Here is a 14363-nt window from a genome sequence, read left to right as displayed (position 1 = left end):
GTCCTGAACGACCGTTCTGGGCTCCATAACCAGCCAAGCGAAGTGAGCGAGGCCGGCCAACCTGAATCGCGACGTGCACCGTTCGTGAGGTGATTCGTAAACTCAGGCAGGCCAACTCGAGACGAGACGCACGGTGTACCGAAGTGAGGTAATGTGCGACTCGTAATTCAACGGAGGCAAGCGTATTGAGCGAGCCCCGATAGATATAATATATTTGAATACCGCTGTTAATTTTGTTCTTCTGTTACAGACGCCCATCCGGAGGAGGACTTCGCTGGGACGAGATAGAATGTTAAATTATTATTTTGCGTTATATTGTTTATAATTTAGAGTTAATAGTTTTGTTTTCAACCTGTGTTTTACTGAGTCTGTCGTCCTGAAAGAACTACCCGTTACAATTTCTCATAAACCTTTTCCTTGATTTAAGTCGGCTAGTTCCTGGCGGTTCGTCAAACCCGTATAATTGGTGCCTTTCATCGAAAGTTTGCCTGAACTTCTCCACATATTGTGATGCGCATCTACGGTCGTCTGGTGACGCGAATCCAGCTGCCCGGTACAGTAGGGGTAGAGGGGTAGGCTTCATGCAACCGGTCATTATTCTACATGTTTCATTTAACGCCGTGGTGACTTGTTGAGCGTGTCTAGATCTACCCCAAACGGGACAAGCATATTCCCCTGTTGAGAAACATAAGGCCTCAGCTGTTGACTTTAAGACCTGAGGGTTTGCTCCCTACAAGCTTCCGGAGAAGGTTGTTTCTCGTAGAGACCTTTTGTCTTGTGCTCCGACAGTGGAATTTATACGTTAGTGACCGGTCTAGTATCACTCCAAGATATTTGGGCCTATCAGTTTGTTCCAAGCGTTGTCCCTCCCAAGAAACATTAAGTTTTACATGCGCCAGATGGTTGTTGAGATGGAATGCACATACTTGGGTTTTTGTAGGATTTGGTTTTAATGAGTTTTGTTTGTAGTAAGTTGACATCATGTTTAAAGCCTCTTCCATTGTCGACTTCACTTGTGTGAGTGTTTTCCCCTTTACGGCGATACCAAGGTCGTCAGCGTAAACAAAACTCTCAGTCTGAGGGTGCATTGGTTGGTCGTTGGTGTAGATGTTAAATAGGGACGGCGCCAGTACGCTTCTTTGAGGTAGGCCATTTTTTTGGGTACTCCATCTGCTCTTCTTTCCATTCAGCACAACGTAGAAGCGTCTATTACACAATAGTGATCTAATGATATTTACCAAGTCATAGTCAAGCACAGTGTTATAGATCTTAGTTAGCAAAGTTCTGTGGTTTATAGTATCATAGGCCGCTGTGAGGTCTATCAAAGCTACTCCCACTATCTCTTTCTGTTCAAATCCCTCCTCTATGTACTCTGTTAGGTTCAGCACTTGGCCTGTGCATGATTTACCTGGTCTGAAGCCTGCTTGTTGTGGGATTAGTTTTGCATCTAATTTTTCCTGGATGCGGTTCAAAATGAGGCGTTCATACAATTTATACAAATGACATAGCAGAGGTATCGGACGGTAGCTACCCGGTAGTTCAGGGTCTTTCCCAGGTTTCAGAAGGGCTACTACTTTTGATTTCCGCCACAGTTTTGGAATCTGGTAGGTAGAGCGACAGATGTTAAATATATCGAGCATATTTTTATTTTATTATTATTAAAGGAACTGGGTAAATTTAACAAACCACTGTATTGCAAACATTCTTTTTTTTTTATTTTTTTTATTTTTTTTTAATTTGGTTCACTTGTTAAGTCAGATCAAATAATTTATGTACAATATTACGATCAAGGTTCAATACATACTTTTTGAATATAGATTTTGCCATACTTAATGAATTAAGAGTAGTAATATATATCTTGTATATGTTGGGCAAGTGATTAAATACTTTTGGAGCAAGATACATGGCAGATCTCTGTCCTATTGATTTTTTAATATTTCCCAATTGCACGTGTTGGTTGGTTTTAGTACGAGTCTCATAGTGATGAGGTAATGTATGCAGGATATGTTTATGGTTGTATGTGTATAATACCAGGGAATACATATAAAGTTGCCTCGTATCCATTACGTTAGTATCACAGAATAATAAATGAGACGGGTATGTCATTTTTTGTTAATTATTATTTTCAATATTTTTATTTTGTAAGATGTCGACTTTCTTTAAATAAGTTTTTTGTACACCGCCCCACCCAAGTATTCCATATCTAATTCTAGATTCAACTAGTGCATAATATAATATTTTTAAATATTTTAAATCTATTTTAGATTTGAGAAATTTTAACTTTGGAACCAAGGCTCTCAAAGACCTTGTTATTTGATCTATGTGGGCATCCCACCTTAAATAAGAGTCGATTTTTACTCCAAGATATTTTATGTTGTTACTTGATTTTATAATTATATTTCCTTTCGTGTTTTTAATTGTTATAGCACTATAAGAAGGTAGTGATACTTTGTAACTGCAAAACGGAACAAAAAAGGTTTTTTCATAATTAATTGTTAAACCTTTATAATTAAACCATTTTATTAGTTTGTGCATATCTACATTAATTTTATCCCTTAGATGTTCCCAACTGTCATCGCTATATAAAATTGCAGTGTCATCGGCAAAACTGATTATCTTCCCCTCAGTATTAAGGTTATATAAATCGTTGACGTGGATATTGAATAATAGTGGCCCTAATACTGTACCTTGGGGCACCCCGCATCTTAAGTGAAGTTTGTTACTATTGATATTATTTATCCTAACAATTTGTTGTCTATTGTCCAAGTAAGATTTCAGTAGATTATAAGCAGTGCCGCGTATTCCACTATTTTCTAGTGCCTCTAGTAGTTTTGGATGGCTTACAGTATCGAAAGCTTTTGCGAGATCTAGAAACACACAAGCAGTAGGTTGACTATTGTCAATTCGATTATATATTTCATTGGTGAGTTCTATAATTGCGTCGTTTGTCGAAAAACCTTCACGGAATCCAAACTGAGAAGACGATAATATGTTGTGTTTATCAAGAAAGGATGTTAATCTGATTTTAAGACATGTTTCAAAGATTTTTGTTAAAGTAGTAATTAATGAAATTGGTCTGTAGTTTGACAAACTTAGTTTATCTCCTTTCTTGTGTATAGGAATTACTACCGTTTCTTTAAATTTGTCTGGGCATTCACCAGTTGTAAATATTAAATTTATTAGATCCATCAACGGTTTGGTGATTTGTTTATCTATAGTTCCTATTGTTTCTGTTCTAATGTTGTCAATACCGGGTGATTTGTTCGTTTTAAGTGTTTTAATAATTCCTTCAATTTCGCTTCCAGAGACCGGTCTTAAATACATAGAATGCATCACGTTGTTATATTTAGGGAGATACGATGTCGGTGGTATTATTTTTTTGGCATAAGATTCTCCAATTTCTTTAAAATAACGAGCAAAAGAATTAGAGATAGCTTCACCATCTGTTACAGTAGTTCCTTCTTGTGTAACTATTTCTGTAATATTTTTTTCAGTTTCTTTACCTGTCAAAGTTTTAAAAATATTCCACAAGTTTTTGGAAACGTTCTTGTTTTTCTCAATTTCATTTCTAAAGTAATTTTTCTTAGCATTTTTTATTAATATATTCAGGTGTTTTCTATAATTTAAATACTCATTTTTTTATTAACATTCTCAAGATCTTCGACATGTTTACGATACAAAAGATTTTTTGTGTTTATGGATTTAACCAGTCCTTCAGTTATCCAACTTTGACGCTTCATTTCCCGTCTTTTGTGTTTTTTTATATAACTGTTTTTTTCTATAAGTTTATTTAAAATTTCACATAATAGATTGCATTTAATATTAACATTTTTAGAGGCATTATATTCGCACCAATCATAACTTTCTAAGTCTTTTTTTAGTTCTTTGTAATTTATTACGTGTTGTTCTCTGACTAGTTTTTTATAACTATTTTTTAGGTTAAGTGGTAAACAAATAACAGTCGCTTTATGATCAGTAACGGTAAGTTTCCACTACTGCTGACCTAGATTGCCTATGAATTACCTGTGCTTTTAAAAAAATATGATCAATGCAACTTTTAGATTTTCCTTGTATTCTTGTATATTTGTTGACCATAGATTCAAATTGGTATTCATACATCAAGTTAAGATATTCGTAAGCATGTTCGTTATTTGTATCCTTAATATTAATATTAATGTCCCCGAGTAGTATATCTATATATATATATATATATATATATATATATATATATATATATATATATATATATATATATATATTTTACATACCAAATAAATGGTGTAAGATCACATCGTTAAATCCTCCGTATATCAATGGGTACCAATAGAACAGACTAGTTTCGCGATGCCTCGCTCGTCAGTGTTCGGCTAGGTACGAATTAATACACCGAAGATTCAATGATGTGTCTTAATAACTTCGCACCTCAGGTGGCGAGCTACAAAAGTGCCATCTACTCTGATGACTAGGAAGTAGAAACTCGACTCGAAAAGAGTGGGTTTCTACAGTCTTTTGAGCTGTATTAAAAGTTGCCTGCATGCAGGGCTTCGGCAAAAGCTTTGCCGAAATGTAAAATCTAGCATTGGCAAAGCTTTTGCCGAAGCCCTGCATGCAGGCAACATATATATATATATATATATATATATATATATATATATATATATATATATATATATATATATATAACTCAAAAGTGTTTTATATATATATATATATATATACATCCCGCTATCATTATGTCATCTTTTCATGTTGCAGTCATTTGGCATCACTAAGAAATACTATCATTTTCGAATTTTAATTCGTGTATGTTTGTTGAGCGCATTTTTTAATGCCCTGTATCGTTCTCAGTTTTCTAAAATTTTGATTTTAAAAATTTAAATTATATACAAAAATTTTTACACTTCACAGCCATTTTGACTTCCACCACATAAAAATGTGTATTTGCGGTCTATTTGTCGTCAATCGACGTTGTCACGAGTTAAAAATATCGATCGTTTGAGGCCAGATAGAAAAGGTATATTATAAACTATACAAAAGGTGGGTTCTTTACCTGTTCGGCTGGTTCGGCTGGTAAGGGTCCAAATATTTTACGAGTTGAATTGTGTTTATTTTATTTCATCTGTTAAATTATAATTTTCTCATAACGACTTAAAATATTTGTTTGAAAAATTAATTTTGGGTCATTCCATTTCAAATCACTCAATTTTTGAGCAAAACAGTGAAACAGTGGCTTGCAATGTTCTTTAATGATATACTTCAGTCAGGTAACATTTCTTTCTCACTTAAGCGAACAAAGATAATTGCAATTCCGAAACCGGGCAAATCAAACGATAAGCCAGAAAACTACCGCTCCATAGCTCTACTCAGCATGGTATATGAACTATTAGAAAAGCTTCTCCTCAACAGAATTAGTCACAGGATACTAGAAAATGTCCCCATTGAACAAGCTGGCTTCCGCCCTCATCGAAGCTGTACGGACCAAGTGCTGTCATTAACAACTTTTATAGAAGCTAGTTTTCAAAAGAAACAAAAGACAGCAACAGTATTTATAGATCTAACAGCAGCATATGATACTGTTTGGAGACAGGGATTAATATATAAACTGGCCCGCATTATCCCCTGCAGAAAGATAATTAACCTCATTGACAACATGCTGACCAACAGAGCCTTCCAGGTTATAATGGGAAAGGAGACGAGTAGACAGATGAAACTTAACAATGGTCTTCCACAGGGTTCTGTCCTTGCCCCTTTACTTTTCAGCCTCTATATTGCTGACATGCCTGAAACCGAATCTCGGAAGTTTGGATATGCTGACGACTGGACCCTTGCAACAAGCCACCAATCTTTAGAAACTACAGAAATCACTCTCACGAATGACTTATCCATCCTCAGCGAATACCTTAAGAAATGGAGACTACAGCCAAGTACTACAAAAACTGAAGTATCAGCTTTTCATCTAAACAACAAGTTGGCAAACAGAGAATTGCGAGTGTATTTTAATAACAAGCTGTTAAAACACAATAAATACCCGAAATACCTTGGGGTTACTCTAGACAGAACGCTCACATTCAGAGAACACCTGACGAAAACAGCAGCAAAATTGAAAACACGCAACAATATAATACAGAAACTCTGCGGCACTACATGGGGGTCCACAGCATCAACATTAAGATCCTCTACTCTTGGCCTGATATATCCGGTGGCAGAATACTGTGCTCCAGTGTGGCTAAATAGCAGGCATACCCACCTGGTCGACACCCAACTAAACCGTAATATGCGTATGATAACAGGCACAATTAAGCCCACCCCTACAATGTGGCTACCTACCCTTAGAAATATAGCACCACCCAACCTACGCCGCGAACATGCATTGGTTAAAGAATATAACAAAATAATGGACAGTCGCCAGCTTCTAGTCCACAACGATATCCCCGATATTCTTGGAAACCGTCTCCGATCCAGGTTACCCCCTCTACAATCTGCTCAAGCGCTACAGCAATCCAACTTTGACTTAAATACCCGATGGAGAGAAGACTGGGAAAGTAGGACAGATCCGCATTACCATAGTCTACCGGACATCATAGGGAAACCTGGCGAATTTGAACGTCCCCGTAAGATTTGGGCAGCCCTTAATCGAATTCGAACAAACTGTGGAAGATGCGCCGACTCCCTCCACAGATGGGGTAAACTCCCCTCGCCTTCTTGTGACTGCGGCGCTGCAAGACAGAGGATCAGTCACATTGTTCAGGACTGCCCACGCAGAGCATACACAGGCGACCCTATAGACATTGTAATGGCAACCGAAGGGTCAATCGAATATATAAAAAAATTGGACATCTGTTTGTGATGCATTGTATAATGCATAAATCTAAATATATTCTGTGATATACTTAAGCCATACGCTAAATAAATAAATTGGAGCAAAAAAAAATTTGGACCTCCGATTTGTCTGAAAATTGGTATATAGCTTCTGCGGGACGTAAAAATAAGATATTTAAGGTCAAAAAATCTTCTTCTTTTTTTCTCAAAATGTTATTTTATTCGATTTTACAGTGATTTGGTGTTTTTATACAAATTTCCATTTTCTCTCGTAAAGTATCAATGGAAAACATAATATTTTAATAGAAGGGACTCAAAAATGTCATTATATGGCATTATAACAAGTTACTTTTATTCAAAACAAGCTTTTGATCAAATTTGATAGTGTAGAAAACGTTAAAATACCGTTTTTTTACATTTTTCTCCATTCCCAAAATGCATCATAATCGATTTGGCTGAAAATTTGCCCACAGATAGACAAAACATAGGACTTTAAGTGGTCATAAGGATTTGAATTATATTACAATACCCAAAAAGTTACATGCAATATTATAGTCAAAAATATAGGCGTCTACTGTAAGTAAAATTAACTCGAAAATATCGACCTTACGACAAAAATTGTTAAAAAGAAATTGTAATAATTGTAAATACGATTTATTTGGAACAATTTCAGTTCCTTCCATTTTTGTCGAAAAGTTAAAAATGGCGGAGATATTGAGCAACACAGGTTCTCCTTTAAAATCAAGATGGCCGCTAACGTAACGGAGGAATTCATTCGCGATTTTAAATTTAGGCTACTATTGACTCCCCTAAAGATCAGAAAAATAAATTTTTGTGCAGCTTGGCATTCAAGGTCAAATGCTATCCCGACTGGACTAATATATACTTTTGAGTATGATATTACTGCATGTAACTTTTTTGGTATTGTAATATAATTCAAATCCTTCTAACCACTTAAAGTCCTATCTTTTAGCTATCTGCGGGCAAATTTTTAGTAAAATCGATGATGATGTATTTTGGGAATGGAGGAAAATGTAAAAATAACGTTTTTTACACTATAAAATTTGATCAAAAACTTGTTTTGATTCAAAATAACTTGTTATAATGCCATATAATGACATTTTTGAGTCATTTGTATTAAAATATTATGTTTTTCATTGATACTTTACGACAGAAAATGCAAATTTGTTTAAATAAACACCAAATCACTGTAAAATCGCATAAAATAACATTTTGAGAAAAAAGAAGAAGATTTTTTGACCTTAAATATCTTCTTTTTACGTCCCGCAGAAGCTATATACCAATTTTCAGACAAATCGGAGATCCACATTTTTTTGCCTGAGTGATTTGACATGGAATGTACCTTTTACATTTTCGTTTAATTTACTTACGGTTTTTGTTCAGAATTTTGAAGAAACGCTTGGTTTGACATAAAATTTGGGACACGCATAGCTAATATGTTACAGAAAAAAAGTGATATTGTGCCGATATGTGCTTTTGATCTGGAGGTGAGTTTCGTCCGTTATCGGGGATGAAAACAAATACGTTCAAATAAGTCCGGAATTGGATAAACTGACTAATTCTAAGCAACTTCTATTTTATAGAGTTTTTTCACTAAGTCAATACTTTTAGAGATATTTGCGAGTGAATATGTTCATTTTTCAACAAAAAAAAAAAACACGTTTTTAGACGGTTTTTCGCAAATAACTCAAAAAGTAGGTACCTACTTTATTGAAAAAAAATTAGCAAATAGCAAATATAGCTTATAGAAAGTGAAAAAATGGTATATGTGTCAGGTCTGTAGACCCAGTAGAAGCAGAGTTATTGCTAAGCTTTGTTTTAAAACCAAGAGGAGTAGGTAAACTAAAAAGACAGATTCACACCCAAGAAAGTCACTAGAAATATCTTCAGATACATCTTCTTTTTTGGTTGATCATATCGGCCTTTGACGGTAATATTGACTAAAAATCTAAAAATAAAAGGAATAACGCAGAAAATAAAAAAATCGCTGATAAAATAAATAAACTAACCTATGAAATGCCAATAGTGTTTAAATTTTATAAATGTCATTATTGTAAAAATTTGATATGAGTAAAATTGCCTGAGGTTGTACCAATTACAAACAAGGTTTGTAACAGTTGGTAAACTCTTGGTTTAAAAACAGACTATAGTGAAAAATAAGCTCTTATATGTCAAATTCCAAATCGAATATTTTAACGTGAAATAAAAAAATGAAACACTTTTCTGGGAAAACTTATTACAACTTTTTTAAAGTGTTTAAGAAAACGTTTATTTTTATTTTTTTAAAAAGTTTCTAGCAGCAAGAGTAAGCAAGTTACGCTCAAAATACAGTTGTTTCTTTTTTTTTGGTTAAAAATATCGTAAAAATCTCCCTCTAATTAACAGCCCAAATGGAATTAATCGTTACCACTTCACAAGTAACTTTATGTATTGTTTGTGTTTGTAAGTTTCATCAGTTCAAAGTGCTTATTTGTGAAAAAATTTGGTTTTAAAGTAAATTTTAAATCTTTAATTTTGAAAAAAAAGACTTTTTTCAAAATAACTTAAAAATTATTAGTGATACCAAATATCTTAAAGAATAAAAAATGTAGGTTTTGCTTTTTTAAATATTTGGGATTTTTTGATTTTCTGGAAGACAAAAATTGGTTAAGATATGGCTGTTTAAAATTTGCATATACATACTCGTGACTAGTGATTCGTTCGAGCCCTTTCAACAAAACCCCTTTCAAAAATAAGCATTTTTAACCAATGCAACTTACAGATCATATACAGGGTGTCCCCGAAAATAGTGCGTTCCTTAAAGGTATAGATAGAAAGCACAATGTAGAGCCAAAAATTCTTATAACATTTTCAGCCGTTTAAAACTTTTTTTTTTTTATTAAACACAAGCTGTGTTTAGACTACTGAAAGCTGGTCATCAGTTGACCAATTATCAGTTCTTCTTTAACTTATATTACTAAATGATACATAATCCTTAAGATCTTAACCCTATGGTGTCCTCTTATTTTTTTTAGCAAGTATGAAATTTTAAAACTAAAACTAACACACAATACAACACTATGCTCTGCTTTTACACTAACACTTTACACTAACTCAAATGGTTTTCTTCGTTTGAGTCTTCTTTCTAGCCCAGTATTATCGAGGAGCTGGATGGCCTCGATGTTTACATGACTATGGAGCCGTTGTTCGTGACTACCTGCCATCTTCTTGATAACTTTGTCTACATCTTCCATCTCAAGATCCTTGTGGAGGTCGACATTTCGGATATACCAAGGAGCATCAACGATGTTCCGTAATACTTTATTCTGGAATCTCTGGATAATCTGAATATTACTTGAATTGGCACAGCCCCAGAGTTGGCAACCATACATCCATACTGGTCTAAGTATTTGTTTATATAAAAGTATTTTGTTATATGTGGACAATGCAGAGTTTCTTCCCATCAGCCAATACATTTTTTTGTAACGGATACCTAATTCTTCCCTTTTCTTTTTAATGTGGACTTTCCAGCAAAGCCTTGCATCAAGTGTGATACCTAAATATTTTGCAGAAGATGTATATGGTATTTGGGCATCATTTATTCTAATTGGAATGTTTTCGATTTTTTTATTTGTAAAATTGACATGAATAGATTTAGATTCATTTAATTTGATTTTCCATTTTTTAGTCCAGTTGTGTATTTTATTGATTGCCAACTGTAATTTTTCTGCTGCTTCTTCGCTGGTATCACCTACTGCTAAGATAGCGGTGTCATCTGCAAATGTGGCTATAGTATCATTTTCCATTTCAGGTATATCGTATGTGTATAACAGGTAGAGAACAGGACCTAATACGCTTCCTTGAGGGACTCCTGCTCTGATTTCTTTTAGATCAGTGTACACGTCTTTTTGCTTAATTCTGAAATATCTGTCAGATATATATGATTGTAAAATTTCTGAATATTGTTTAGGCATAAGAATTTTGAGTTTGTAGACTAAACCTTCATGCCAAACTTTGTCGAAGGCCTTAGCTACGTCTAAAAAGATTGTAGAACAGACTTTCTTTTCTTCTAATGATTTCTCAATTATGTTAGTCATTCTGTGTACCTGATCAATCGTAGAATGTTTATTTCTGAAGCCAAATTGGTGGTTTGGAATCATTTTTTTCTCTTCTATTATTGGTTTTATTCTTTTTAGCAGAAGTTTCTCAAAAAGCTTCGACATCACTGGTAAAAGTGATAATGGTCTATATGAAGACACTTCATTTGGTAATTTTCCTGGTTTTGGTATCATTATAACCTCAGCTATTTTCCATAAATTTGGAACATATCTCAATCTAAATGCAGCATTGATGATGTTGGTCAATTTGACTATGGCTTTACGAGGCAGGTTTTTTAGTAATTCTCCAGTAATTAGATCATATCCTGGTGCCTTCTTAGGATTTATATTGTCTTTTATTTTATCAGCTACTTCCTTCGGGGATGTTGGTCTGATTCTCTCCTCTGTCTGATTAGGCTCTATCAATATTTGATCATTATTTTGGTCATCATGCGGTTTAAATGTATTTTCTAAATATGTGGCAAATCTCTCTGCCTTTTGCTCATTACTTCTAGCCCAGCTACTATCTTCTAGTTTAATGGGTGGAGAATGGGTTACTGGTCTTTTGATCCTTTTTGTAGCTTTCCATAGAGAGTACTCTGTGGCAAATCTCTCTGCCTTTTGCTCATTACTTCTAGCCCAGCTACTATCTTCTAGTTTAATGGGTGGAGAATGGGTTACTGGTCTTTTGATCCTTTTTGTAGCTTTCCATAGAGAGTACTCTGTGCTACTATTATCCGTCAACTCTCTCAGGTAATAACTGATTGACTCATTTTTTATATTTTGAATCTCTCTTTTAAGTTTTTGACTAGCATTGTTTAAATTTGTTTTATCTTGGGGTGCTCTGGTTTGTTGCCACTTCCTTCTAAGTTTTCTTTTCTCTTTAATTAACTTTTTAATTTCTTTCGGATAGTTGTTTCCTTTGACATTTGATCTTATAGTAGGAGTACTTTTCCATGCTGATTTTTGTATATTTTGTACAAGCAACTCTACTTCCTCATCTAGTTGTTCAGGTTTTTTTAATGGTACTGCTAGTTCAATTCTTTCTTCAAGGATTGATCTAAAACTTTCCCAGTCTGTTAGTTTATTTGTTAGTATTGGGTTACAATCCTTTCTAATAATCGTGTCACTCACAGTGAGTATTATGGGTGAATGATCTGAATTCATATCCCAACCTTCATTAATATCTACATAGTTGGATGAAATATTTTTAATAACAAAGAAATCAATTAAGTCCGGTATTTTGTTTGTATCTATTGGAAAATAAGTCGGTCTACCTGTTGATATTACTTCACATTTCTGTTCTTTTATGGCTGCCAGTAACTCTTTTCCTTTAGTTGTTGTTAATCTTGATCCCCATTGGGTGTGCTTTGCATTAAAGTCACCTCCAATGATATATCTTTTTCGCAAACTTTTTCGCAATCTTTTCACAAAACTTTTATAGAACAAAATTTGCTTAGAATTAGAATTAGTCAGTTTATCCACCCCCGGACTTATTTGAACGTATGTTTTTTCACCCCCAAGAAGGGGTGAAAGTCACATCCAGGACAAGAGAACATATCGGCATAATCTCACTTTTTTCTTTGGCATTTTAGCTACGTGTGTGCCAAATTCCATGTCAATCCAAGCGGTTCTTTAAAATCTGGAGGTTTTGCGATATTTTACCGTGAGTGAATGGAATAATTGCCGTTGTCACTTTTAGATAAGAAGTCATTATCACAATGACATAGTCAGGTTAACTGAATTATATAATTATTGTTTTTATCATTAAATGTGAAAACCTAGAATTATCCATGTCTGTCCGTCAATAAACACAACTCCTCTGTTAGTAGGACAGAAAGAATGACAAATAAGGTGTCAAATGAAAGCCTATAACCAAAATATGATATTACATGTGAGAAGTTTGACCTCGGACTGCCTGTTCCAGAGTTGCAACCGAAAGTACTGTTTTAAATTCGTCGAAATAGTACAAACTATTATTCAACGCGACTAAGAAAGACCAGAACAAATACATACTTCCGGTTTCATGCCTGTCTGTTCGTCCATGTCTGTCGGTGAACATAATTCATCCGTCATATCAACTGACAAAAAGTTACACGAAGAGTTCAAATATCGACTGCCGGTTCAAATTCCGGTCACTTTGGGTGAAAAATTAGAACTTACGATGTCCAATTGCTTGTTACAATTTTTTTATAAGTGTTCTACTCTATCTATTCTGTCTTTTTCTATAACTTACTTAGATCACATATAATTTAATACAGTTTTGATGTCAGGGTCTTCAAAATTTATGTGGTGAGTTCCGGTATGTGATGAATGAAAAACGACTCCATAAGCAGAAGAAAAAAGTGTTCTTTAAAGTGTTCTCAAGACCTAAGACAATACATCGACTCACAAGAGCGTTGTGACAGTAGCAAAAATTCGAGTTGGGGTTCGAATTTCTTTCTCATGCGGCTTACTCTCCTGACTTGGCCCCCTCCGATTATTAAGTGTTCCCAAATCTGAAGAAATGACTCGTAAATAAAAAAATCAGCTGAGATAATTGAAGAAGAAAATAACTATTTTTCAGAGCTTTCAGAATCGTATTATGCGCACGGCATCGACATAAAAAATTTGTAAAACCGATAAAATCGCTGTATTGAACATATTGAATAAAATTAAAGAATTTTCATGAAAACATGTTTTTCATGAAAATATGTCTACTTTTATAGGACGCTTGTACATTAATAGCTAATGAACTTCCACATCAAGATACGTATAAATGCGACATTCCGCACAATAAAAACACCTTTATTTTTAAGCAAATAACTTATGAATTACTTTCAGAAATAATGCAAAAAATTGAATCGAAAAAGAGTTCAGGATATGATGAAGTATCCATGTACTTGTTAAAAAAATGTTTTCCTCATATTTGTAAACCTCTTAGACATATAATAAATTTTTCGCTTCAAACTGGGAGCTTTCCTACCAACCTGAAATTTGCGATTATTAAACCCTGCCTAAAAAAGGGTGATATCGATTCTTTTGATAATTATAGACCAATTAGTCTGCTTAGCTCATTTTCAAAATTTTTTGAATTGGTTGTCCATGATCAACTGTTTCAGTTTTTCCTTAAAGAAGAATTATTCAGCCATAGCCAGCACGGTTTCTTTAAAGGTAGGTGCATCGAGACTGCTCTATTTGAATTAACTAATGAGATATATAATTGTTTGGATGCTGGGAATGTCTCATGTGGGATTTTTCTGGATTTAAGCAGGGCCTTTGACTGCGTTGATTTTGATGTTTTATTTGTGAAGCTTGAACACTACGGGGTTAGAGGTGTGGAGTTAAATTGGTTAAAGAGCTACATTACTGGACGTGCACATGCACTAAAAATTAAGGACAAAACAATGCAATATGTGCGGTCAGAGCCTCTGGCAGTGTCTAGGGGTGTTCCACAGGGAAGTGTTT

General features: G+C 34.4%; 1 protein-coding gene across 3 annotated transcripts in view; it reads left to right on the top strand.

Moving 5' to 3' along the window:
- LOC126888112 (optineurin-like) overlaps positions 1-14363 on the top strand; it is a 729505-nt gene that overhangs the window by 559691 nt on the left and 155451 nt on the right. Inside the window, exon 7 of one of the 3 annotated variants that reach the window (XM_050656130.1) lies at positions 3939-3958. The exons of the other annotated variants lie outside the window; for them this stretch is intronic. Within the exon in view, the coding sequence (XP_050512087.1) occupies positions 3939-3943 (5 nt within the window). The 3' untranslated portion in view covers positions 3944-3958. Of the gene's footprint in view, positions 1-3938; positions 3959-14363 lie in introns of those variants that run through there. 3 annotated transcript variants of the gene reach the window in all.

Source organism: Diabrotica virgifera, chromosome 7 (assembly GCF_917563875.1).
Source record: "Diabrotica virgifera virgifera chromosome 7, PGI_DIABVI_V3a".
Classification (NCBI taxonomy): Eukaryota; Metazoa; Arthropoda; class Insecta; order Coleoptera; family Chrysomelidae; genus Diabrotica; species Diabrotica virgifera.
This window is presented reverse-complemented; position numbering and strand designations above follow the sequence as displayed.